This window comes from Python bivittatus, unplaced genomic scaffold (genome assembly GCF_059951505.1).
Source record: "Python bivittatus isolate LINGU-HERP-01145 unplaced genomic scaffold, Pbiv_v1 ctg000580_np1212, whole genome shotgun sequence".
NCBI classification, from domain to species: Eukaryota; Metazoa; Chordata; class Lepidosauria; order Squamata; family Pythonidae; genus Python; species Python bivittatus.
In genome coordinates this window covers 31,903,502-31,929,575 of record NW_028277087.1, presented here as the reverse complement: position 1 = coordinate 31,929,575, position 26,074 = coordinate 31,903,502, and the positions used below count along the sequence as shown (strand labels likewise).

The 26,074-nt window shown below is 39.0% G+C and overlaps 1 protein-coding gene across 4 annotated transcripts in view; it reads right to left on the bottom strand.

Annotated features, from left to right (window-relative positions):
- Nucleotides 1-3,619: 3,619 nt before the first annotated feature.
- Nucleotides 3,620-26,074, bottom strand: part of SYNE3 (spectrin repeat containing nuclear envelope family member 3) — an 89,665-nt gene continuing 67,210 nt past the window's right edge. For all 4 annotated transcript variants that reach the window (XM_025177664.2, XM_088149880.1, XM_088149878.1 and 1 more), the window contains exon 18: nt 3,620-15,592. In XM_025177664.2, the coding sequence (XP_025033432.1) occupies nt 15,395-15,592 (198 nt within the window). In that variant the 3' untranslated portion in view covers nt 3,620-15,394. The remainder of the gene's footprint in view (nt 15,593-26,074) is intronic.

Sequence of the window (26,074 nt, the reverse complement as noted above, 5' to 3'; positions counted from 1 at the left end):
AAAATGTATGGCCAATAAAAACCCAGATGGGCTCCTCAGCATCCTTCCTCCCTGCTGACAAGCACCTCATTGCCCTGGCACCTGGTTTCCGAGCATCCGGTCAGGCGGAGACACACACTATGGAAGCAAACATGGGCAGACAAGGGAGGGAAGAGAGCATCCTAGGAGGCTGATTTTGTTGCTGTAGTATAGCCAGTGAAGTCAACTAACAGAACTTGATTCACAGATTTTTGTTTTTAAAAGAATCCAAGCAGAGATCAGGAAAAAAAAGGCCCTTTAATTATTCTTTGCTGGCAAGAACAGGCCAGCAGCTGCAGGCTGGAGCTGGTCTGCTCGTGGCCAATAATTGGCAATCGCTGACAGAAAAGCTGGCTGGCCTGGCTGGCCTGTTCTTTGCCGGCAAGCAAGGAACAAGATGTGCTTTGGCCGTATCTGAGCATGCACCATGATGTCACTGTGCCAGCCCTGCCCTGCTGCAGGGTCACAAAGCAGGCATATAAAGTGGGTGCTTGCATACCTTATCCTGCTTTGCTAGGGACACCCCTGGCAGATGAAGAAAGTGCTGCAGGGTTATGGAGGGATTGTGGAATGGAAATATGGGTGGTGTAAGAATGTCATTATGTATCAGCCCTGGATTCCTTTTTTAAGTATGGCCTTCTTTTGAGAAGTACTCCTGTTCCAAAGCAACAGTTCAGTTCAATAGAAATGTTCAGTGTACAGAATATATTGGCAAACTTTGCACCAATTTTAATGGCTGGACCTTTTTTTAAGATCCCTTCCAGTTCTACAACCAAGACAGTGCCCATACAGAAATCCACAGGGCAACGTGGACAGCAAAAAACTATTCTGACATTTTGATTCATCTTGGCTAGGACAGTTAAACTAATGAGAAATGCCAGTAGGAACTGAACGTTCTTAGCTCTAAGAAACAGTTCAGTCCCCGCCATCAACTGTTCTCAGTGACTGCCCTGGGTTGGCCCTCAACAAGAAAAGATGCTGTAGGAGGATTTTTGTGAGACATATCAGGAGCTGAGTTTAACTCAAACAAGATTTTACCATTTAGGTAAGACCAACCAGGAGCAACAAGATAAACATGTGCTGACACTGTCTTGCAACTAAAAAAGTACAGTATTGATCAGTTATTCTCCATGTAGAATGGTGGAAGTGTACTTTGCAAGATTAAATCACCATCTAGGAAACAGGTATGGTTGAATGACTGTTAGAATGTAGAGCTTCCAGTTTTCCCCATCTATCCACAATACATGAGTGTGACATTGTCCCAGGATGACTGGAATTCTAGGTACATTTATCTGGGAGTAAGCATCGCTGAAAACAATAGGACTTCTGAGTAAATATGTATGGGATTTTACTAGCGGATGCCCCAGTGAAGTTTGCACCGTGGCAATTAGCTCTAGGGAACTCCAGAAGCATCTGAATTGCAATACTGAATCTTAGAGCCTTGGCCAGGCAAAAGGGAAAGCCCGCCCCAAGAAGCAAATTTAATTGAGCTATTGTGCAGCTAAGGGGAAAATGCATGGCAATTTTTCTGAAAGTTTATAAAGAAAGCATATATTATTTGATAGAAATAGATAGATGATGATTAGATAGATGATAGATGATAAAGAATACTTTGCCCATGTCTATGTGTACATGTAGATAGAAATACAGTAGATGTAGATGTACTGTAGATGTAGATGTAAATATAGTTTTGATGAAGTTTGTCTTTGGGCCCAGAAATACACTGTGCTCAGGTATCTAAAGTATGGAAATAACAGGATCAAGTGATCAGTAAATGAAAGGAAGAGAGCTTTTTAGAAGGAATCCCACATGGGTGTTCTGGTATCAGAATTAAAGGGGAATGTCCACTTTCACTTGCCTAAGGAACTACTTATGAGCTGGTTCTCTAGGTGTGGCCATTTTTCATTATTATTGTGTGACTTACCCTCAATCTCTTCGGCATTCACATTTTGTAACTGACATAAAGATAGTTAGCTGGGCAATCTTTCATGTAAACAGTTAAAATCAAGCAGTTCTTTAATAGGACAAGATGAATCAATGGTACAGCAAAACATGTGGGAGAGGGCAGGATGCACCTTAATCCTGTCATCCTTTTTCTTTTTCTCTGCACACCCTGCACTTGCGGATCTAAACAATGGTTGCTAGTACATGTCTCATGCTGCTGCATTTGAAAGAAAAGGAGGAAATAATTTGAGTAAGGAAAGTGCATCTAAAAGGTAGCATCTGAAGTGAGTGAAAATTCTGTCGACAGGCAATTAGTGTGTTACTCATCCAGCACATAGAAAAGGAACAGATAAATGGTTGGTTTACTGCTCACAATTCCAGATGATTTTTGAACAAGTTTAAAAGCCCAAGGCCTCGTGCAGATTCTTGGAGGATCCCACTACGTACCTGTTTTATTTTGAGAAGTACTATTTACTTCTTCTCTGTACTTGTGTTCTTTAACTTGCTATAGGTCCTTGAGAAGATTCCTTAATCTATGGCTACTAAGTTTGCTGAAGAGCCTTTCATAAGGAGCTTTGCCAAAGGCTTTAAAGTCCAAGTAAACATGGAACTCATTCCGAAGAGTGAGCTGGCACTTTTCTGGCATTCCTCTAATTTATTTGAAATTGGAGCAAATGCACTTTCGAGGAGAGGCAATGCTGGGGTTTATAGGTACTGTTTTTCTATTTGTTTGCAGAAATTTCACAAATTGCTTTTAAGAAATCTTGGGTGGTCATCAGACTTAGTGGTTTGGAATGCAATAAATTCTGCAAATGCCTGATGATTGTAATTTTCACAAAAATCTTTAGATATTCACTGCTTGTATAGTGCCACAACAAGCTGGTGTATTACATTACTCCCTTATCAACATTTATTTCTTTATAGCATTTATAGGCTGTCCCAATTACATTGCCAAAGAAAGAAAGTCTGGGGGGAAAAAATTAATTGCTAGTCAAAGGACCAAGACATCACGCAGGGTTCCATCAACCAATCTAATCAAGGGCATGGGGATAGAATGAGGTTTTAAGAGCTTGTTTAAATAGGGCCATGGTGGGAGCCATGTAAATCTTGGGGGGAATGATATTCCAGAGGGCAATGCCGTGATGGGGAAGGCCTGCTTCTTGGATCCCACCAGGTAACCTTGTTTAATTGATGGGACTCAACAACACTGTCAGAGCATATGGGATGAGCAGCAAGTACAGGGGTAGGCACTTTCCACAAATAGCCAGGCCATATGAAACTTTATAGGTGATAACCAGTACCTTGAAGCCTACTGGCAGCCAACATAGTTCATGAAGAGGTGTTATGTGGTCATTCTTTGGCATCCCATCCTACTACATTCTGGATCAGCTGCAGCTTCTGAGTGATCGTCAAGGGCAGCACCATGTAGAGTACATTGCGTTAGTCCAATTGTGAGGGGTTCTCAGTCTAGGTATGGGTGCAACTGACACACTAGTTGAATTTGTACAAAGGCCTTCCTAGCCACAGCTGCCAACCATGTTAGCACTGCTGGGGCAGTTTTTGACCTTCTCATACAGCACAGTAGTTTCTAAGATTCCTATGTCCCGCTGTATACAATCTCCTTTTTTGGACAGAAGGTAATATCTGAACAACAGGGTTATAAACTGTCAGGTATTTATTGGAATAAAAATAAATTTATTTTTACAATTCCCATACAGTAAGTAGCCATGTACAAAAATACCACTGTTTCATTAAATGCAGGTACAGAGGATTATTATTTCTTTTTTTAGAAGAAAAGTGCACAACTTCAGTTGATCAGGTTTTGAAGAAGGAATCAGGCTGGTCTGCATTTTTATCTGTAAAGCCAGAAATGTAAGGAAAAGGCTTGCTACACAAAATCTGAGTAGATGCAGATATATACGGTGATAATTTGCACATGTACAGAAAGTGAGACAGATGTTTGGCTACAGTAATATTTACCTTAAAATGAGCCTAATTTACTTCAAATGCATTTCAAAACTATACCCTATATGACAGAGGAAAGGAAATGACCCTCACAGTATGAATGTTGAATAGGTTGACTCAAGATTAAAATACTGGAAATGAGAGCACAGAATAGGACAAAGCCGCCCTTATATCCCATGATTATCAAGTTGAGGCAAGCGAGGGAATATGCATGCTTGCTTCAGCCATTTTTTTTTTTTTTAACTGAACTGGCCCTTGACCCATGTAGACCACTCCAGACCAGCAGTTTGATTTCTCCAACTGTCTCCTTGCGTTAGGCAATGCGTCTTCAATACTAGAGAATGAAACCAGCTGAAATTTAGCACTGAGGCATGGACTGCAACAACCAAGGCACCCCGAGAACTGTTGTTCTGTGTGAAGGTACTCCAGAAATCTCCAATAATTCAAAGAACCCCTTCATAACCATTTGCAGCAGTACTATATGCAGAGTTGTTTAGACAAGTAGTAAGCAATGACAGTTAGACGAGATCTACAAGGTTTACACTAATTATTTGGATGTGACCAGTAATACAGGATGATTTGGAAGGGCCTAGCTCATGTTTTTTTCATAATATGCTGGCATCCCCAGTTCAAGATGTCAGAGGTATCACATTGAGGAAGTTTTTTGTTGACTCTGGAAAGCTTGGAAAAAGATTCTGGGTCAGGGAAACAATTTATCTGGGAAACAATACAAGATCTTATTTTTTTCTTAATGGTTTTCTCAATGTGGTTTAATATGCATAAGGTACATAGGATACTGTTTTAAATCAAGTCTGACCCATTGGCTTTTCTAGCTCAATATTATCTATACTGTTTGGCAACAGGTGATCAGGGTGTCAGACTGGAGTTGTTTCCAGTTCTGCCTGGAAGCAGAAAAACAAAGTATACATTATCAATGTATTGTCGAAGGCTTTCACGCCCGGCATACGATGGCTGGTGTGAGTCTTCCGGGCTGTGTGGCCATGTTCTGGAAGTTTTGTTTCCTAACGTTTCGCCAGCACCTGTGACCGGCATCTTCAGAGAGCAGAAGCACAGACAGGAGCACAGAGGCACAGAGAGAACTGCTCCTGTCTGTGCTCCTGCACTCTGAAGATGCTGGTCACAGGTGCTGGCGAAACGTTAGGAAACAAAACTTCCAGAACACGGCCACACAGCCCGGAAGACAGCCATATACATTATCAACTTAATTAAAAATTATGAAAGCATATACTTGACCATTGTGCCAAAGTACAGAGACACCATCTTTCTTTCTGGGACAATGATAACCTTCCTCTCTTTTTTCTTCTCCTTCAGTGATATAATCCCATTATTATACATAGAAGAGTTACAGAGGGCAATTAGTTTTGCACTTATAGTAAGAGGGAGAAAGACAAAGAATGTTACTTCTAATTACAATAAAAGTACTAATGGTGGGCAACTCAGTGATTTGGCTTAAGCTTCAGGGTTGCCAATATTAACTTGAGTTACTTCAGTTTAACATGTAGTTGTTTTACTGTATATTGGGCCATTCCTTGTGTTAAAATATCCCATAGAAGAGCATGGATTAGTGGTTTGTACCCTGAGATCAGTACTGATATATAGTCTGATGGTTTCTTTGATTGGTACTATAATGCAGTACATGAGATGTTCACACAAGTTTCCAGCATTTTAGAACTGTAGTGCTGTTCATAATTGCATCCATGTATTTTCCATATTCATTATTTTCAGAAATTCCTGAGTGGCAATTATGTCTAACTGATGTACTTAAAACAATCACAAGTGCTTCCAGATGGACTACTGCTATTAAAAAGCATTTGAACAGTTATTCCACCTTTCTCTCCTTAACAGTTTTTTTAGTAAGAAAAAAAGAAGAAATTGTAGAGAAGTAGGTGAGGGTTGCAAACAGAAGACAAAATCATCATCTGGATCTCCTGAAAGATTCTGTTAGACAAAGAAGCATCTGGAAGCACTGAAGTTGCTTATGCTATCGTAAAGCATGTCCAAAATACTAGTTTGAGACACAATTTCATCAGATACAATAAAAAAGATTAATACCATAATTTAGTTGTGTGACTTTAAAGATATAATTTCTACACTGAACTGTTTTGCAAACGATTTCCCCTGACTGGAAACATTTTGTACATTATTTTCCTGAATATATGCATTTTTGTGAAATATTTTCAATAACATTTATACTTATTGATAACCAGTTTTTCAAAATATAGGGATTACACATTTCAAGGAATATTTGTTGGAATTTACATATTTGTACACATTTGCATATTCATTGGAAAATGTATAATTATATTAGTTTGCATTAAAACAACCAACATTAATTTCTTCTCCATTCCTATTTGACATGCTTTGCAATGAAAAACTTTAGAATATGTACTAGAATGAATGGCTAAAAATTCTGTAAGATTTGTCCCCGGTTTTTCTAATCTTGGAATGCCAATCATGGATGCAATGTTGCCAAGGTGGAAGTGGGGAAATTCTGCTCCAAATCTCCATATCACATCATATTAATCATATATCATATCATATCATATCATATCATGATGAGGTTCCTCGATCTCAGAATTCTTTGCAGCCAGTCAAATTATTTGAATTAAAAACGAAAAAGTTTAAGCTGCACAGATAATGGTACAGAACATCTGATTATGCAGATGGGTGAGGGGTAAGGAAAACAAAACCAAAACCAAAACCAAACTAAGTAACCAGTTTATACATTTGAGCTGTAGATCCCTGGTAATTTATCCATAAAAACTTTAGCATCCATAATAACTTCAGAATGATACAGTATTCAGATTAAAACACCAGGAAGCCAAACCTGATATAAAAAGAATATCACATCCAGTAAAATTCCAAGACAAAAAATAAACATATGAGAACTTAATGTTCTTTCAAAAGATAGGTCTTAGCAGAAGGGGAAATTTGAATAGTACCTTTTCTTCTTTTCTAGAAAGCATTGTCCCCTTTTTTTCTGCTAAAAGCTGCACACAAAAGTTATATGGGAGTGGAATGTTACCTTTTTAAAAACAGTACAATTATGACCCTTGCTATTATATACTGATCCCAGCTACCATTAGGTTCTGTTTACAGAGCAGAGAGATATGCGTATCTGCAGACCAGTCCAAAGCCTGCAGTGTTTTAATCTTATTGGAGTTGACAAATGGTATGCTTAGATTTGTATCAGGTCCTCTTTCATAAAACATAAATATGGGTACAGGCTCCAAAGGTAAAAATGAGGAGGATGGAATAAAACCACTTGTCCCTTTTCCTTCAGGAGATTCTCTGATTTTCTTGGAACCCATTGATATTGATTTCACTTATTTGTTTATAAAAAGCTTGTTACAAATTCTTGTTACCCCAGGCAGCTGGGGTAACAAGACATTGCTTTTTCATTTGAGATAAAGATCCTATGTGAAGATTCCTAAATGGGGTATTTTTCACAGATTTCCAGCAACTCTCAGGAAGTCTCAAGTTCAGCTTTCAGAAATTGAGGCTGAACCTCAAAAGGAACATCACATTGTTTAAGCAGTTTGTAATAACAATGAACATTAGAGGTCAGTTTCTTGGTATCTTGAGTGGAGCTTGAAAAAGAAAGTATGAGAGAGATCATTATTTGTTCACCATCCACAAAACACTGGAGAATCTCTTTGGGGCACTTTTACTTGCTTTGAAGGCATTGACTCAGCCTCTACGTCTTCATGCCTTCTGAGTATGATAGCTAGAGATTATGAGTTGAAATCCCAAATTTTTGAAGAACATCAGACTGATTTTGATTATAAACATAATCTCTTGCAGTAAAGACTTCATCACAGCAAAGGGAACAAACTGCAATATATCACCTTTAACCTCCTGAAAAAAAACCTCTCCATCCTATGACACTATAATTAAAAAGCACAATAAGTATAAAAATGGGGTTATCTATAGCAGAATTAGACAGAAGGTACCATGGGATCTACTGGTAGATCTCTTGTAGACCTGCAATAGACAGGTGAGTGTTTCTAATTTCCAAATATTAACAGCAGCAATGTGACTTTGTTCCACCTGAATTATTTTTTGTTTGAAAGGACTGTGAGCTCAGCATTCTTCTGGTACTAGGCTCAGAATGTACTAAACACAGGCACACATCAAACACCCTTGTGTTTTAGTTCCAATACCAGGTTCTCCACTGATCCAAATCTGGGTCTACTTTTTAAGAAAAAAAGGTGGGAATTTCTAATAACGAGAAAGCATACATATTAGCAGCATTTTTAATAATGTTTTCAAAATTCTACAAAAAGCCTTGTATAATAAAAACAGAAATGGGGCAAAATGAATACTTGAATATATAAGAAGAACTGCTGCCTTCTAATTGCTTTCAGTTCAATGATTTATAGTTTAGCTTTTCACTTCTGATGCTCATGCTGAAGTCTTGCATCTTCTTTTTTCCTTGGATTCTTACCTTCACCAGTAATATGCAGATGCTTACAGGGAGTAATTGACACAAATATGTGATGGGTGTTGGCTCTTTCAATTGTTAATACAGAGCAGAGTTTCTCAATCTTGGCAACTTTAAGATATGTGGACTTCAACTCCCAGAATTCCCCAGCCAGCCAGGCTGGCTGGGGAATTCTGGGAGTTGAAGTCCACATATCTAAAAGTTGCCAAGATTGAGAAACACTGATATAGAGAGACTAACAATAAGTTGCTTGTCTTGTGAATCCAACATGCAATTATGATGGTGCTGGTCAGGTTACAGGTCGAATTAATGTTTTGAGGGTAAATCTTACCCTTCAGGGACATCTGATAATTATTTAGTAAACATAAAAGTTTTCAATTAAACAAAACTAAGACTCATTTTAAAAAGAGAGGAAGGCAGATTGAAAAATAGATGTTTTTCTCCTCTCCAAAATCAAGACTGTAGCAGAAGCCTTTTCCAATTTTATAGAGGTATAGTGGAGAAACAGTGGGTCTATGTGCATGTTCCATTTACATTATGCACACACAGCTAACTTTAACAATGCAAAAGATTTAATTCCACAGGATTAAAGCAATAAATGGAAGGCAAAGCCTGTGCAATATTGAAAATGACACACTAATCAACAGAAGGGGGATTAATGACTGTAACAACTAATGTGATTGCAGCTTCAGAAGGCCAACCATATCTAGGCTTTGAGCAAGCAGACGTGAGTGAAGTTGAACATCAGAATATATGGTTTAATGCAATAAAGTGACATGCATTTGAGCAGCTTCAGTCCTCTGCTTAAATCATTTGAAGCAGCTTATATGCAGAACAGCCGCTGCTCTTAATCCACAGTAGTAAAAAGTCCAAAACCCAGTAAAGACACCTGAGTTTTCTTTTAAGCAACTGGGGGGAGGATCGGAATCTAAGAAAAGCTCTGGCACCTTAGTGCCTTACCAGTTTAGTGTGGAAATTAAAATGAGAAAGGCAACTGCTTTAGGGAGATGTACTTCTCCTGGCATGGGTGGAGGACATGATGGGATTCTATATTTCTGCTGGGAAATTTGCAGAGATGCCAATCCAGTTTAGCAACCATGGATAATGATACTATAGATAACGAGACCTTGAAAAAATATACTTTCTGAATACACAAAAGTTTGCCCATCATCTTGCATATGCATAAAGTTTTTAAAAATTTCAGGAATGTGAAAGCTGTTACCACTGAAGTCTGGTCTCTTTTTAACAACTACAGATACATGAAACCACAGGTAATGGAACCATGAGTAACAAGGGCCATCTGTGCATTTGTGCAGGTCAGATTCATTCCAACACATGAATACTAAAACTACTTATTGCCTAGCACTGAATAAAGTTTATTTTAGTAACTCAAAAGGGCAACTTCAATCTTTACTGCTGGTCTCACTGCTATAAACAATGGTAAGCATAATATCTTCCACTTTAGCAGGTGCACAGGGAATCTTTTGTGGGTCTGAGTGGAGCTAGATTGAAGCTTGATGAAATACCCGAGAAAGGCAGAAAGTATTTTGACAGAAAAATAATGTCATTGCCCAGAAGCCTTGTCTTATAACAGCCAAATTAGCCTACAAAGTTCTGTTATATTGCTGAGCTGTTGGTATGCCTGGATACATGCTTGGCAGATGTAGATATATACAGCCGCCTTTGAGTCAAGTTCAACTCCTAATGACTTCATGGACACATCCTTCTTTGCAACAATATGGAAATGGTTTGCAATTGCCTTCACCCAGAAAATTTCTGACTTCCTGGTCCAGTTCACAACCCTGGTAGTCTCCTGTTCAAGTACTAATCAAATTAAACCCAACACATCCTTTCAAGGTCAGCCAAAGTCAGATAGGTACTAAGCCAGACAGAATACAGAACAGAAAATTGAGGCATGCACGCAGTCCATAGCTAACTCACATCTGTGTCAAAATGAAGGGCTAGGCAGGGGTACAAAAGAGCAGAGGGAATCTTCTGTATCAGGAATAGGCAACCTGGCACCCCCCAGTGGTATGGACTAACATTTACCAGTCCCAGTCAATGTAGCCAATAGGATGGAATCGTTAATAAAAATATCAAGAGGATACCAGATTGCCTACCTTCCCTGACATACAAGCATTTTGATCATGCAAGGCCAAGCTATATTGTTCCAGAATGTTTTCAGAGAGGAGAGCACAACTTCTCCACTCTAAGTTTTAGTCTCAATAAAATTTAGTATAGTCATAATTTCTGGTTAGAACCATAGTAGTTTCTATACATGGGTATGAAGCAGAATAACATTTTTCTCTTTTGCTGTTTCCAAGACTGGGGTTGGTTTTTATATTGAACTGATCATGCAGTTTGCTTATTTCAACTAACAGGCATCCTGGCAGAGGATTGAGCATTCAAGACGTGGATTAAAAAGCAACAACAAATCAAACACAAATATTGCTTTTCAGCTTTCATATGTTTGCATTCCCCAGAACTTCAGGAAAAGCTATTTTATCTTCATAAATATTCTGAGTTACAAAAGAGAAATGCATTTGCATGCAAAGAAGAAGAGAAAAATACCTGAACTCATCTGAATGCTGTCTCAGTTCAGGTCTACCTCTAATAATAATAATCTATGCAAAGGATAATAGATTGCAAGACACACATTCTAGATTAGTGTGCACTGAAGAGTGGCCTATTGCCACTTTTCAGCTGCCTCCTGCATTTCAATGTTTATTTCTGTATTTGAGATAAAAGATTGGAGTTGCCAAATGAACTAGTAATACCCATTTTCGTTTTAGACTCTAAGCCTTCAGACTGAATGTGCTGCAGCTGGTCTTGTTGTTGTTATTAACAATGGATACAGTGAATTTTCCTGCAAACACAAGCTTTGTACAAAGGGGAGGGAATCACATAAGCCTTTATTTTCTCCCCAGATGGCCTTTGATGGCACATATTCACAGAATGCAGCCATTATTTTCCACAGGAGATCCATACATCCTTCCAATATGAATATCTGGATTTCCTTTCCAGAAAACCTAAGCACTGTATATTAATTAAAATAATATTAAGATTCCCTGTAAAGATGTGTGTGGAATATCAGCTGGGTTCTTACATCATACTAAGCCACAGTTGTGGTTTACTGAATAAAACATAATTAGCTTTGCCCAAATGCTAAACCACAGATCATGGTTTCCAAACCACATAACACATTAAGCAAAACCTTAACACAGCAATAGCTAATTGTTAGCTAGGGAATTACTGAAACAACAGCTGTGGGAGATAAATTAGCTTCTTCCTTGCATTGAGGTTTGGGTCAGGTGGACACATCTTTTCCTCCACCCTATCAGCTGCTTCCTTAGCACAGTATCTCATATGATCTGTCTCTTAATTGTATTTGGGTAAGGCCAAATGCTTGGTTTCTGGACTGTAGGAGATTTACAGAGACAAGCTGGAGACTCTGGATGTGTTGCACCATTCTGCACAGGACATTTTTATGCTCTGTAGGGGATTTGGGGTAGCAACTCAAGCTGCGGAAAGGCTTTTTTCTTAGAGAAAAGGAAGAGGGATAGGAAAAGGAAAACAATTGGTCCAAGGTTCAAAGGGTTGTTTTTGGCTAATCTGTTACCAACATTGTTCTGCAGATGTAATTTTGCACCCTGCCAACTACATCAATCTGCAGTCTGAAACAGAGAGGGGTAAGAAGAATGCATCCTATCCTATGACCCCTAGAGCAGAGTCTTACCTAGGGTTGCCAGAAGATCAGTCCTGGCTTTTCTTGTACTCTTCTACTTGATGTGTAGAAATTGACAGATGAAGCTTTTCACATCTTCGAGAGAAAACATTATCCCCTACCAATATCTGCATGTCTATCATGTTACTGTGAAAGGCAGAGGGCCACTGAATTGTTGGAGAGTCAGCAGCCCTATTTTGAACTAACTGATCCCAAGATGATACATTTCTCTTTTGCCTGCCAATTTGCCTTCCCCATCATTCCTCTTCTTCATTGTCTTCCCCCCTCCCCCGGTCTCCTTTTCATGCCCTTTCCTGTATCTCCCAGATGCACTGCAATGTCTTTGCAGATTCAGAATATGGCTCAGGGTTCCAGCTGCACCATCCATACCATGTTCAAATATCTTTAACACTTCTTAAGATTTAAGAAGGCAGTGAGTAGGTCCTCCACTGGGTTACGTATCTGGTACATAAGTGGACTGGGTTCACACATTGCACTAAATCATGGCTGCCATTTTTTTTACAATGCTGTCTGAAAAAGCCAAATTGTGCCAAGCCATAAACCATGATTTACATACTATAAAACCTTGCACAACATATTAAACTAAAATCAAAGAAAACCACACTATGACTTAGCATGATTTGTGAACCCAGCTGAAGTACACACACACACACACACACACACCATAAAACTATAGTTGACTTCTCTCCTTTTCGCAGAACATTAAAAGCACACTATATGATTCTATCTGAACTACAATGTGCCAGCTCTGATTTGACTATGCTACATGGAACAATCAGATAAATATTCTAACTGCCTGCTTACTATGTTTACTATTTATGAGAACTCCAAGTCAACCAAATCTAGATGAATAGTGGGAAATTGAGGACAGACAAAAATAAATCCTTCTTCATGCGGTGCATAGTTATATTGGCATGCCTTTCCACAAAATGGAGAAAGTACAGTTGTGTGAAGTTTTGACTTCAACAGAGATTTGCATAAAGCACCATTGGAAAGCAAAGTGGTCCTGACGGTTCTAAGAGTGAAGCGACCATGTTGGTTCACCTCACTGTACTTTGTTACCACCTCTCAGCAATCTCCTACAGAGCTTTTGCTGTGGTAGAAGGCTGAAAGGAGTTCCTTGTGTGAGTACTACAGGAGAAGGCTGAAAGAAGCCTTCTCCTACAGCACTGTCCAAGGGCTTCCTGATATGGCAGTTTCAGTGAATGCTGTGACTGATTATAGTGTACACCAAAAGCAGTCACTTGGCACACACTGAATGAAGGTTTTCCAGGCTGGGACATTTTGGCAAACACTGAAGCTGTCCGGCCTGGTGTGTTCTCTTGATGATCTGCCAGAAGCTTTTGGCGTATGGTTTCGAGGAGGTAAGTGATGTCTTCTCTGCAATCCTTGCCAAAGGAAGAGGCAAGCAATCCTGAGAATGTGGTACTTGCCTTGTCCAAACTACTTGCCAGAACCTCATCCACTGAAGTCTTCCAGGCCAGGCAGCTCTGGGGCATACTGTGGACAATCCCAAAACTGCCCAACCTGGGAATTCTCCAGCTGGCACTAGGAGAGAAGTCTGAGAAGAATCTTCTCCTGCAACACTGGCCTATGTGGTTTGAGGCCACTCAAATTGTTTTGTTGAGGCAAATCAGATCATGATTCACTTCAGCTATAGTGTGAACTTAGTTTCATTGAAAATATTTCATATTTTCATGAAATTTTCATGAAAATATTTCATAGTATGAACGGTTTCACTAACGTGAACCTAAGTCTCATCACCTAGGCCTTGTAGAAAAGGGATCAGACAAGCTGATAAGACAAATAAGGCTTTCAGGAGCTACTAATTATGCTGGCTATATCCTGCCTCCAAGATCAAAGGCTTTATGCCACCTAATACTTGCTGTTGGGAATATGACCAGGAGGGTGAGGTGGGTTGGGCTGAGAGAGAGTGACTGGCCCAAAGTCATCCAGCCAGCCTTTTTTATTTATTTTTATGATTGTATACCATTTGCTTCTGCATTCTCTATGAATTTTTATATCACAAGATTCCCTTGTTAATTTTGTTAGTTTCTCAATGTTTGAGCATTAGGTATATTGAGATGTGATTAAAAAATCTATCATGGCTAGGATCAAAATGGCAACCCCATGATGGTTTCCTTTTTCTGCTAGTAAGGTAAACAGATAAAAAAAAAAGTGAGATGAGGATATTGGCAATAGCCATAATGATCAGTAGGATGACCACATTTGATTAAACAATTAATATGGGGAAATAGGAAGCAGCAACCTATTTAGTCAGACCACTGGACTATTTAGTGCAATGTTTTCTGTAGCAAATCTCCAGAGATTCAAGCCAACTCAAACTTATGCTATAGATTGGAACTGGAATCCTTTGCATGCAAAACTGTTATTTAACATTGAGCTATGGTTCTCCCTTTAATAGTAATCAACTATAATTAACTGGGCAGTAGATTTTTAAAAATATACTACTTTTAATGTAGGCATACGTAAAATCTACAGAGGGCGAGTGGCACCTTAAAAGAGGGGTCCCTCATTCCCTTCCCAGGATATAAGTTAATGCCTTCTCCAGCATATGTGTGCATCTTCTCAAACAGGGCTTGGGCACATCCGTATTTTGTCAGATGACATATCCTATCAGCAACAGCCATGGTGGCCAATGGGAAGGGTTGATTAGAAAATCCAACTACATCTGGATTATTCATATTGCATAGACTCAATAAGAAGTTAACTGGTTAATGCAATTAATCAATTACTATTTTTTCAATCGGATGGCAATCAAAAGTGTCATAATGATGTGTGTACAGACACAGGAAGGAGAATGACACATGGCTGCTGCTACTTTTGGGTGGCAAGTCAAGTTTTCACATCTTCTTATATCATTCTTTTCATTTTTGTGCTCAACACAGACTATTTTGCAACAAAGACATAGTCAAATAAAGAGCAGGATTGGTTGAAAACACTGATTTCAGGACATTTTTGATATACATACATATATAAAAAAATCATATATACAATATAAATATAGTCATATATTTTAAAAATGTATTTTAGCTCTAAATATGAATACTTCATTTCTCTAGCCTGAGCATACATCGGATAATGGTGGTCATTTAACCAAATTTCCAGTTTAAACAGGCCCCTTAGCCATCACCATGATTCTGGAAGGACTTACACAAACAAGATAAAGATCTGCAGGGGAAAGCCACTGGGAAAATGCAATCCATCACCTTAGCTGCATCGCAGGCATGGAGAACTTAAGTTGGCGGTGGGCGATTATATCTCAACATTAAGTTGAAGGAGTGTGCAAAGTTGTTGGTGAGCTTGCAACTGTGTGTCTCCTCCACTAGAGGGAGCAGAAAGGCAAGGAGCAGCAGCAGCAGCAGCAGCAGCTGGAGGGGTAAAGCTGCACAGCACACACGACGTAGGAAGGAACATGCACCTGCGGGTCGACCCTGAAATATAGAAGTCACAGGCATTAATGAAAGCTAATACAAATCTGAACTGAATCAGGCTTTTCCCAAGTAGTGGAAACATAAAATAATAAGGGAATTCGCCAAGGCCAAGCTCAGCAATTTGGCTGGCTTTCTGGTAGATGTCTGAGCATGCACTGCTTTGTGGGGTGTTGAGACAGGAGTGAGAAATACGGTACCCAAAGGCCCCAAGGGAGCTATCATCTTCCAACATGCCACAGCACCCACAATCCACTAAATATAACCATCATTATTACTAGTATTACTATTTAAAGATTTAAATTTCAAATAATCCCAAATATGTTCTACAAGCATGGCAACATCTTGTGTCATCTTGTACTAGGTCTTGTGAAATTTCAGGACTCTCATGTGAGATTTCATTGCTGAAATCTTGTGAGATTTGTTTTGGTTTTGGTTTTGTTTGTTTGTTTTGCAAGAGTTCCAGATCTGAGAAAGTTGAAGAAATCCTGAAAAAAGATTTTGAAGAGCACAGCATCATAGCACTAATCTTGATATCTTGAAAAGGTCCTTCCTTGATTCAGCCAACTTTGACAACTTCTTCCCTGTCTCCAGTCTCTCCTTTTTAGTGAAGATTGTTGAGAAGGTGGTGAGGAATCAACTATAGAGGCTGCTATACCTGTATTCCTGCCAGTAAGCATTCAGTGCAGCCTCAGCCATGGGATAAAAATAGCACTGGGCACTTTGGCTGATCATTTTTATCAGAATATAGATGGGCAAGTGTCTTGGTTCTACTAGTCTGTTTAGCAGCATTTTATAATATTGAGTGTTGTATCTTTTTGGACCATCTGCAAGAGTTGGAAGTTGGGGCACCCTTTTATGGTGGTTTTGCTCCCACCTGAGTAGATGGTTCTAGTTGGTAATAATTAAGGGGAAGAACTCTAACGTTTGGTTATTCCAGTATAGAGTTCTTTGGGGCTCTGTGCTCTCTGCCATTTATATGAAATCACTGGAAGATATCTGTTGGTTTGGAGTGAAGTGTACTTTGCCACTCCAGGCTGTGCCATAGATGCTGAGTAAACCCTGAACTGAAGGTGTCAGGACCTGAATGGGATGAAACAAGCTCAAATTATACCCTTCCAAGACAAAGTTGCTTGGACAGCATCAGGGCAATGTGATAACATCAGTCCTAGCACTCTCCCCTGAAGAAGTTAGTTCATGACTTGGTGGTTCTCTTGGCCTCAGGTTCCTGTGCAGGCAGCAGTTCAAAGCTATGCCAGGGAAGCCCTTGTTCAGGTGATGCACCAGTTATGATCCTCCCTAGTCCATGACACCCCAGGGATAGTGACTTATACTTCAATTGGGCTACAGCAAGGTACTGTATGTTAGGGTGCTGTTGAAGATGACTCGGCACCTGCAGCTGGGCAGAATATAGTAACTAAAATGCTGGAGGGCTAAGCCCATCTCTGCAAAATAACACAAATTCTCAAATTGCTGTATAGGCTCCAAGTAAACATCTGAGTCCAATTCAAAGTGCTGGTTATCACCTTTGAAATCCTTTATGGTGTAGCTCTGGGTTATATCAGGCACAGCCTTGCCAGAATTGAATGTGCCAGTCTAGTCTGAACATCAAGAAAAGGTCTGCAAACAATTCTTCACCCATGAAAAGTGCATGGGGGATGGGCTAGGTGGCCAACTTTCTCCATCATAGCATGCACTTTCTAGAACATGCTTCTTTGGGAGGTATGTTTGACCCCTCCCTCCTCACATTTCACAAGACAGTTAAAACCATATTATTCCACTGTCTGTTCATCTCAAATTATGAGCATTTCTTTTGGACATGTATCGCTGTTTTTATTTGACTATTACTATTTCTATTTTGATTTCTTTGCTGCCCAGAGTCTTAATTAATTGGGGTGGCCTATAAATACTGTAAAGAACAAAATAAACAAACATCAGTCCTTTTCTTCTCTGCCCCAATTTGATTAACTGCTATCTCTTCAACAGATGCAATTTCCCCTTAAAAACACTGCACATCAGATGCATTAATCATAGGTAGTTGGCCATGTACATTTATAAGACATTTGATTTTTAACCAACTTTCCAACAATTACTGAATAAGGCAATCTGTTTTTAAAAATTATGTTGGATAGTATCTTCTGTGCAAATAAGCAAAGCTTCTGTAATGGCCTAGTCCACGCCCTTTAGAAAAGAAATAGTGAACATAAAAGGCAAACATTTCTGGGTGCCTAAAACCTCTTTCCAGGAGCCAAAAGCCTGGATCAACTCAACATTAGCTTGCCAGCCATTCAATCTCTAAGAAAACATTCTGTATTATGAAAGAACTTTTCCAGACAATTTTTCTCCCTTGAGGGAAAACACAGGATATTTTAAGCATTCATTTTGTGATTGCCAAGCACTAGCTACAATTTTTCCAAAATGTTTTCATGCCAAGCAGGAACTTGATGTCTCTTGGACAAACTGACTCATCAAAGTGCAAGTTTCACACTCTTTACTCCTAGCAGAAATGTTTCTTACTTGTATGCATTTCCTGCATTTGAGGAATCTACCATGTTGGCTTGTTCAGCATCTGAAGCACGCCATTGTCTTTCTCAGCTTAATCATAGGAGGACATCAGAAAGTTCCCCCATTATAAATAATCATCTTTTTTTCATTAATTCTTGTACAATCTTACATTTTTCCAGCTACCAGGGAATTAAAAAAAGGAAGTAGAACAGATGATTAAATCTGAGTTCGATTCAGTACCCTTAATGGCTATGTCTGCTGCTCAGCAATGCCTCATTATAAGGACAAGTGAAAAAAATGTGGACCAAAATCAAAACATGGCCTGTCCCACAAGCATGATTTTGCTCACACAACAGCAGAGCTGCAAAGAATAAACCATCACAATGACATGTAGTAACACCTTACACACATTGAATACAATGGTATCACAACAGGTTGCCTTGGAAGCTACGTTTGCCATTTCAGAAGCACTGAAGAGCTAAGAGCGAATCTAATGTGCTCTGCCCCCCATTTGGTTGCTTTACCAAACTCTTCCCTGGAGGTGAAATTCTGCAGCTTGCTTGTCACAGAATAGTATCAAGGGGACAGCAGGCGAGACAGTGGCCACATTTGCACAATCATATCTCAAATTAAATGAGGTTATATGAATCATTTGGCTGGTGCATGCATTTCTTTTGTAAACCAGCTGAGAAGGCTTCCATTAATTATAATTTCTCATTTTGCCTGAAAAACTTAGTGAACTGTTTTGGAATAAATCAAGCAAGGTTGATATTATGGCTAACTCTCTTAGTTTTTCGATTCAGAGGAAATGGGATGTGATAGTTAACAAGCTTCCTGAATTGTTCACTTGTGGGTACAAATGGAGGATTGAAGTGGCTGTATGCATAGTAAAAGGTTAATTCAAATCTAGACTTATTAAGCCAGGATGCAATTGCCCAAATGTTATAATGTAAGTTTTCTTGGTATTTTTCAAAGGTATGACATTTCCGAGTTAAGAACAAAAGAGATCCTCCAATCTCAATTTGCTATTTGACTTTATCAAGAATAGGCAGAAGGCAATATGAAAGGGCTAACTTGATTAGGCAACAGAGGCCATTTTCAACTGGATGCTGTCCGCCCCACTGAAGATATCTATACGATACTTAATGCTTAGATTCTCACATCATAGTAAGCCACAATTTTGTTAATTATTTTTTCTTGAGTAAGCCACAAGGAGCCTCTGAGAGCTAAAAAGGCAATCTGAAGAGCCCCAAAACTAAATATATTTTGAATTCCTTTTTAAAAGGCTGAAATCCTAAGACGTGTTGGTGCTCTTGCAGAAAATCTGAATCCATATTAAAAAGCTGAAATCTCATGTACATGAGATTTTCATGTTCTAATGTGTCATTTCAGGGTTGAGATCAATAAAATCTCATCATTTGAAAAGATTGCTGATAGCAGGCATAAACCATGTTGTAGCTAGGAGCCCTGCGTAAACCTAATCAGCATCTATACATTCTAACAAGACTGATCTACAGAAAGCAATACAGAAGAGGCTGGCAGAAAGCTTATTCCAGCCATGATTGGTTAGATATGCTTTGGAAGTGTTTGATTTTGTTTTCAAAATGCTGCTAGACCAGGTGAAGGAGAGGAAGTAATTTCTAAAAACCTTCAACTAAATAAATCTTGCCCCTAAACCAAGAGGTACATTCGAAAAATGTGAAGGCCAGGACTCAAAATGGACAAATTCTTCATAATTTCTTATTTTATTTTTTTAATTTTTATTTAAACATTTCATTATACTTTGCAAGTGTGTGTGTGTGTGTACTTCTGATGGCAAAATTTCCCAACTAAAGTTGCAGGTTTTCTTCTTCATCAATAGAGGGTAGAAAAATATCTACTTCTGCTTCATTGACTATGCAAAAGTCTTTGATTGTGTGGATCACAACAAACTGTGGCAAATTCTTAAAGAGATGGGAGTACCAGACCACCTTACCTGTCTCCTGAGAAATCTGTATGCGGGCCAAGAAGCAACAGTTAGAACCGGTCATGGAACAACCGATTGGTTCAAAATAGGGAAAGGTGTACGACAAGGCTGTATACTGTCACCCTGCTTATTTAACCTATATGCAGAGTACATCATGAGAAATGCCAGGCTGGAAGAATCACAAGCTGGAATTAAGATTGCAGGGAGAATCATCAACAACCTCAGATATGCGGACGATACCACCCTAATGGCAGAAAGTGAAGAAGAACTAAAGAGCCTCTTGATGAGGGTGAAAGAGGAGAGTGCAAAAGCTGGCTTGAAACTCAACATTAAAAAAACTAAGATCATGGCATCTGGACCCATCAATTCCTGGCAAATAGAAGGGGTAGAAATGGAAGCAGTAACAGACTTCATTTATTTGGGCTCCAAGATCACCGCAGACGGAGACTGCAGCCATGAAATTAAAAGATGCTTGCTCCTTGGGAGGAAAGCTATGGCAAGCCTAGATAGCATATTAAAAAGCAGAGACGTTACCTTGCCGACAAAGATCCGCATAGTCAAAGCTATGGTTTTTCCAGTAGTAATGTATGGCTGTGAGAGCTGGACCATAAAAAGGCCGAGCGCCGAAGAATTGATGCCTTTGAACTGTGGTGCTGGAGAAGACTCTTGAGAGTCCCCTGGACTGCTAGGAGGTCAAACCAGTCAATCTTAAAGGAAATCAACCCTGATTGCTCATTGGAAGGATCGATAATGAAGCTCAAGCTCAGATATTTTGGTCACCTAATGCGAAGAGAGATCTCTTTGGAGAAGACCCTGATGCTGGGAAAGATTGAAGGCAAAAGGAGAAGAGGACGGCAGAGGATGAGATGGTTAGATAGCATCACTGAAGCAATGAGCATGAAACTGAGCAAACTCAGGGAGGCAGTGAAGGACAGGAAGGCCTGGCGCAATATGGTTCATGGGGTCACGAAGAGTCGGATATGACTTAACGACTAAACAACAACAACAACAGGTCTTTACAGAAGAGACACAGTCTCTCCCCCCCCCCCCGTAGTCAAAGAGCTGTGTTAGTCTATGGTGGTAAAAAAGGAGACTGGCAGCACCTTTTCCAACTAACAAATTTGATTAAAAGGCATAAGCTTTCATAGCTGTAGTATCTTCTCTTATTGCATTTGATGAAGGAAGTTGCAGATCATGAAAACCTATGGAGAGAGAGGGATCAAAGGGGCTCCAAAGGGAAAAGGCTTTCCAGGATCCTATTAAACCTGAAGTCAGTCTTGATTTCAACTAAGAACTCTTAAGGCAGTCTTCCAGCCCTGTTTCCAAATAACAAGAGTGATAAAATAAAACAAAGGTCCTGTGAGGTAATAGTAAGAGACCCTTCTACTTGCGCTACTCAAAGATCACTGTACTAATTCTATAAATGGATAGACAAGTTTCAGGAGTTGGCCTACTAGCCTCTTGGACTATAGCTATAAATAACATCTTCCAACTTCACTGCGAAATGATAACGCTACTGCTTTTTTAAATATCTTGTTGTAATACAGCTTATGGCTGAAATAAGCAAAGATGAATGTCCAAAATAAAATGGGCTTCTATGGGATGGCTATGCTAAAAGACAAGGAATATTTCCAAAGTGTACACCAGCTTCTCATGACCTAGTGTCCTCCTTACGTGTTGAGAGCACATTTACATGACTTTTGGGATTCTGAAAACTATAGTCACAAACATCTGACAGGCATTAGGATGAAGGACATTGGTTCATAAGAAGTTGAAGAAACAGAAGTTAAAAAAAAAAATCTGTCCATTTCAAGTTGGCAGTTTTGCTTAGATAGTGTAGGGAAAAGGTTCCAACTGTGTGTGGGTGGGTGGGTGGGGAATTCCAAGATCAAAGGGTTATAATACTTGCTCTCAGGTAAAATTCTCAGCTGAGAAATGAAATATTCCCATGCTTTAAAAGGTTACTGCTATTTTGGGTGCATTGCCCTTCCTATGTTTCTTTGACTCGATGAAATTTCAGAAAGAGTGGGTCTTAATTTTAAACAGAGTCTGGGAAACTTCAACTAGCATGTAAAGCATCTGAATCAAAGTTGTCTTAATCTTGAAGCATAAGAGGCAGATGCTCATAGGATGACCTATCTATTGAACACTGGATTCTTTGATGTACCCGGTAATAATCTTTTGTGTCTTCTTTGCAACACCATCCTGAATCTCACTGTGGTTTTACAAAGTAATGACCTTTATGTCCTTGACAACTGGACATGAATTTTCCTAGCCTTAAATGAATGAATAAGGAAGCTAGTTTCTTAACTGGTTTGCTCCTGTGACCATTGAGAAATAAACACCAAATGGTTAAGCTGTTAGTGGTAGAATTTTGTCAAATTACCATGAAAGACCAGAAATCGTTTGGAGTGGGTGGCTATACTAAATGCAAATGAGGATCATGAGGCAAGGAGCAAAATCAGAAAACAAGGCATATGAATTAAGGGTCTGAATTTGTATCATCAATATATCTACAATTGTAAGTTGTAAATTGAACCAGACAAATTCAATCAGCAGATAGAAGCTATGGAATACAAAATCCAGCAACCTTGGGACAGGAACAGAAGACAACTGTATTGGTTATGAAGGAGTGCTTTCTTTAGGAATCTAACACATGATTAATAGTTAAGTGGCAACAGCTACCTATAGAATTTCCATGACTGCCAGCTGTGCTCTCTGGCTGGCACATAATGTCCAAGTTGCCAGTTCATGAAAGAGCTGCTATCCTTTGGGTAGATCTAAATAAGCAACTTCCTTTTCTTCAGCACTGTGATGGGGAAGGTTATACCTGGCCCCACTTTTAATATTAAACTTAATTTTAAGATCCTGATTTTATTTTTGATTGGGTTGATTTTACAGTGTTGTTTTATATTCCTTAAAACTTTGTTATATATTTTGTATTTTGATTTATTGTTGTAAGTTCCTTTGAGTCCTCAGATAAACTGAAAGGTAAGGTATATATTTAATAATCAATTAATAAACATAATTGCCTATGGAAGAGTAGGTTGTATTTCCTCTGGACAGTATTATGAGCACAAAAGAAAGATGTAAAAGGGAATGGCCCCCAATCAAGGAGGAAGTAGTCACCAAAGGGGGTGAGCTGTTTTTCAAGATATTTCTGTATTAGTGTCTCCCCATTTCAAATTATCCTGGATCTTAGCAAGGTAAACAGCACTTCTTACTGAAGTTTCAAGATGATTAGAGACTGGGACTTTTCACATTGTGGGGAAAGCCCTGAGTTAAGCCAGAACAGACAGACATAAATAATGGAAATGTTAATTCAATTTATATCCCTTCTTTTTATTCAAACAAGTATGCAGGGTGGTAAAATCCACAAGAACAGATTTTCTATGCCTACAATCTTCTTTCATGATCAACCTGCATAGAATTAAATGTAGTATGAGTCTAATCTGTCACTGATTTTTAATACAGTTTGTGAGTTCCAGATTGATTTTCAGTCTTATTCCCAAACATGGCCATTATGAGATCTATATATCTCTATACTTCCACCTACTTGCACAGAAAGGCAGAATATAAACAGAAATGTTCTTTCTACTTCTATTTTGCCTTCAGGATATAATTTTCTGGCACATCTCTGCTATCCTGAGGCTAGACCTACAGAAAAAGTCTTTACAAATTTAGCATTCCTGCAGTACTTGGCCTCCTACCCTCTCCCCTGGTTTTTGCCAGATCATCAGCAGAGCCTGTTATCTTGTTTTAATGACTTGGCCGGCTGCCATGAAAATGTCTAGGCTGTCACAACTTCAGCACTGTGATTCCTCTGCAGGATCTAGGAGTAGGAAGCACACATGCTTATTACAAATTGAGACTCAATCAAAATGTTACTTTCTTAGTTTATAGAAGTGAGCATAAAACTGCAGTAACTGAAGCCAAGAGCTTCTTTTGAAGGCCAGTGAAAGCAGCATGTCCAGATGCAAAGACAGGCATGATCTTTCAGCCCATGACCAGGGGGGAAGATAGATGCAATATAACAAGGGCTTTCAGGATCACAGAAAGCTGCTTTATACCAAGTCATGTCTTTAATCTGCATAGATCAGAGTTGTCTACAACAGCCTCTGCAACCTGGCATTCTTCAGAAGCATTGGGAATGCTAACTCCCAGAATTTTCAGCTATCACCTTCTGGCTATACCGGCTGTGTATTCTAAAAATTGCAGATTCAACACATCCAGAGGACATTGGCTGGGGAAGACTGGTCTTCATTAACCTTCCTTAATTCCTGTCTCTAGATACACCAGAACACAATTCCTGTGGGTAAAGAACATCATTCAAATCTGCCATGAAGTTCACTAAAATGCCAAGAAAAGGGACCTCTCAGCTAATTGCTCTCAAAAGATTGCTGAGAATGCAATGAGATTAAATACAATAAGATGTATAACAAAATGTTACAATGGATAACTGATTCTCCTATAAAATCAGTACAGTCCCTTAGGTAGCAAAAGCATGCTAGTGGTACTGTCATGGTTCTACAAGTACTCTGCGCTAACCTTCCACTAAACTGTAATTCCTGCAACCCCAACTAACATGGCCAATGATACGGGGTGCTGGGAATTATATTCAGCCACATTTGAATGGTCACAGATTCCCCATCATTGCCGTATTTCTTACTTTTCAAGAGGAGAAGAAACCCCAGCTAAGTGACAAAGTCTCTGCTTTGAATGCAGCAGATATTTGGAACTGTTCTGAATGTATGACAAAGCCTACTACATTTCTCACCACTCTTGGGGTATTTTTACATGGACGCCTGAACTGAATACCTATTAGATAAAGAAGGGCTGTACTAATATTACTCCTGGACAGCTGGACTAATTTCAGTGATAACACAACATCTAAATAAGATAAAATTGCACATCATTCCTTTCAATCTACATTGTGAGATGACATCCTGTAGCATCTCAAAGAAAACCAGTTAGGCAACCATGAATTTAATAAATCCTAATTATTGCTACAGTAAAGAACTTTAATAAGTTTGTACATTGCACAAAGCAAAGCAAAGCAAACTTCTGAAACCCATAAATACCCTTTCATTTTTTACTGATGCTAAGTACACTTTGGCAATATTTTCCACAACAGGGTAAACCTTGAAGAAACATTTATCTTCATTATTTTTATATTTGTGTTCGCAATGCTCTGAAGTATGCAAGGAGCGAATGAACTATTGATCACTGTCAATTTACAGAAAAACTACAGGATCCAGAATCTTCAATTTCTCATTTTAATCTTCTAATCTCTTGTTTATGATAACATTACATTACTGTACATTTCTAATTTGAAATCCTATTCTCTGTACCCCATTTATTCAGGCATGATTGTTACAGTCAGGACTGATCACCAAATCTTTCCTCTAGGTTATGTTTGTACAACATGCTAATCTATAATTAATTAAACCATTATTTATCAATTAATTCAATTGCCTGGCTTAGCACTGTACCCTGACCCCCCTGAACCATGCACCAACCAACTGCTGAATTGGCACAGCCCACTGATTTACAAACTACCCAACTGTATTTTATACCAGTGTATTGTACAAACCCTCTCTTAGAATTTCAGCCTATATACACAAGCCACTGGATTTGCTCAGTGGAAGTTATTTCTGACTAAAGATGCATAGGACTGCATTGCATTTGGCCATTTCTATTTTTTAAAAATCCTGGTTATCTGTTAGTGGATGTGACTATCACCTCTCAGTCAGAACCACAAATCCAAATAAAATACATAAATCTTACAATAAATAATGAAAAATGGCCTTGATAGGTTCTTTGAACTATGATTTGGTGCCCCTTTCATAAGACTTTTGTCTCAATATCTGGCAGTCTTTCCAACCAGAATTAAATAAAGCAGGTTTTTCCCCCATGCTAGAGACATAAGGCCTGACATTATCTAAGGCTTGTTTAGAATGTTGAAATAAGCAAGCCCCTCTTGAGTCCCTTGTAAGTTGATTAAGATTGAAATT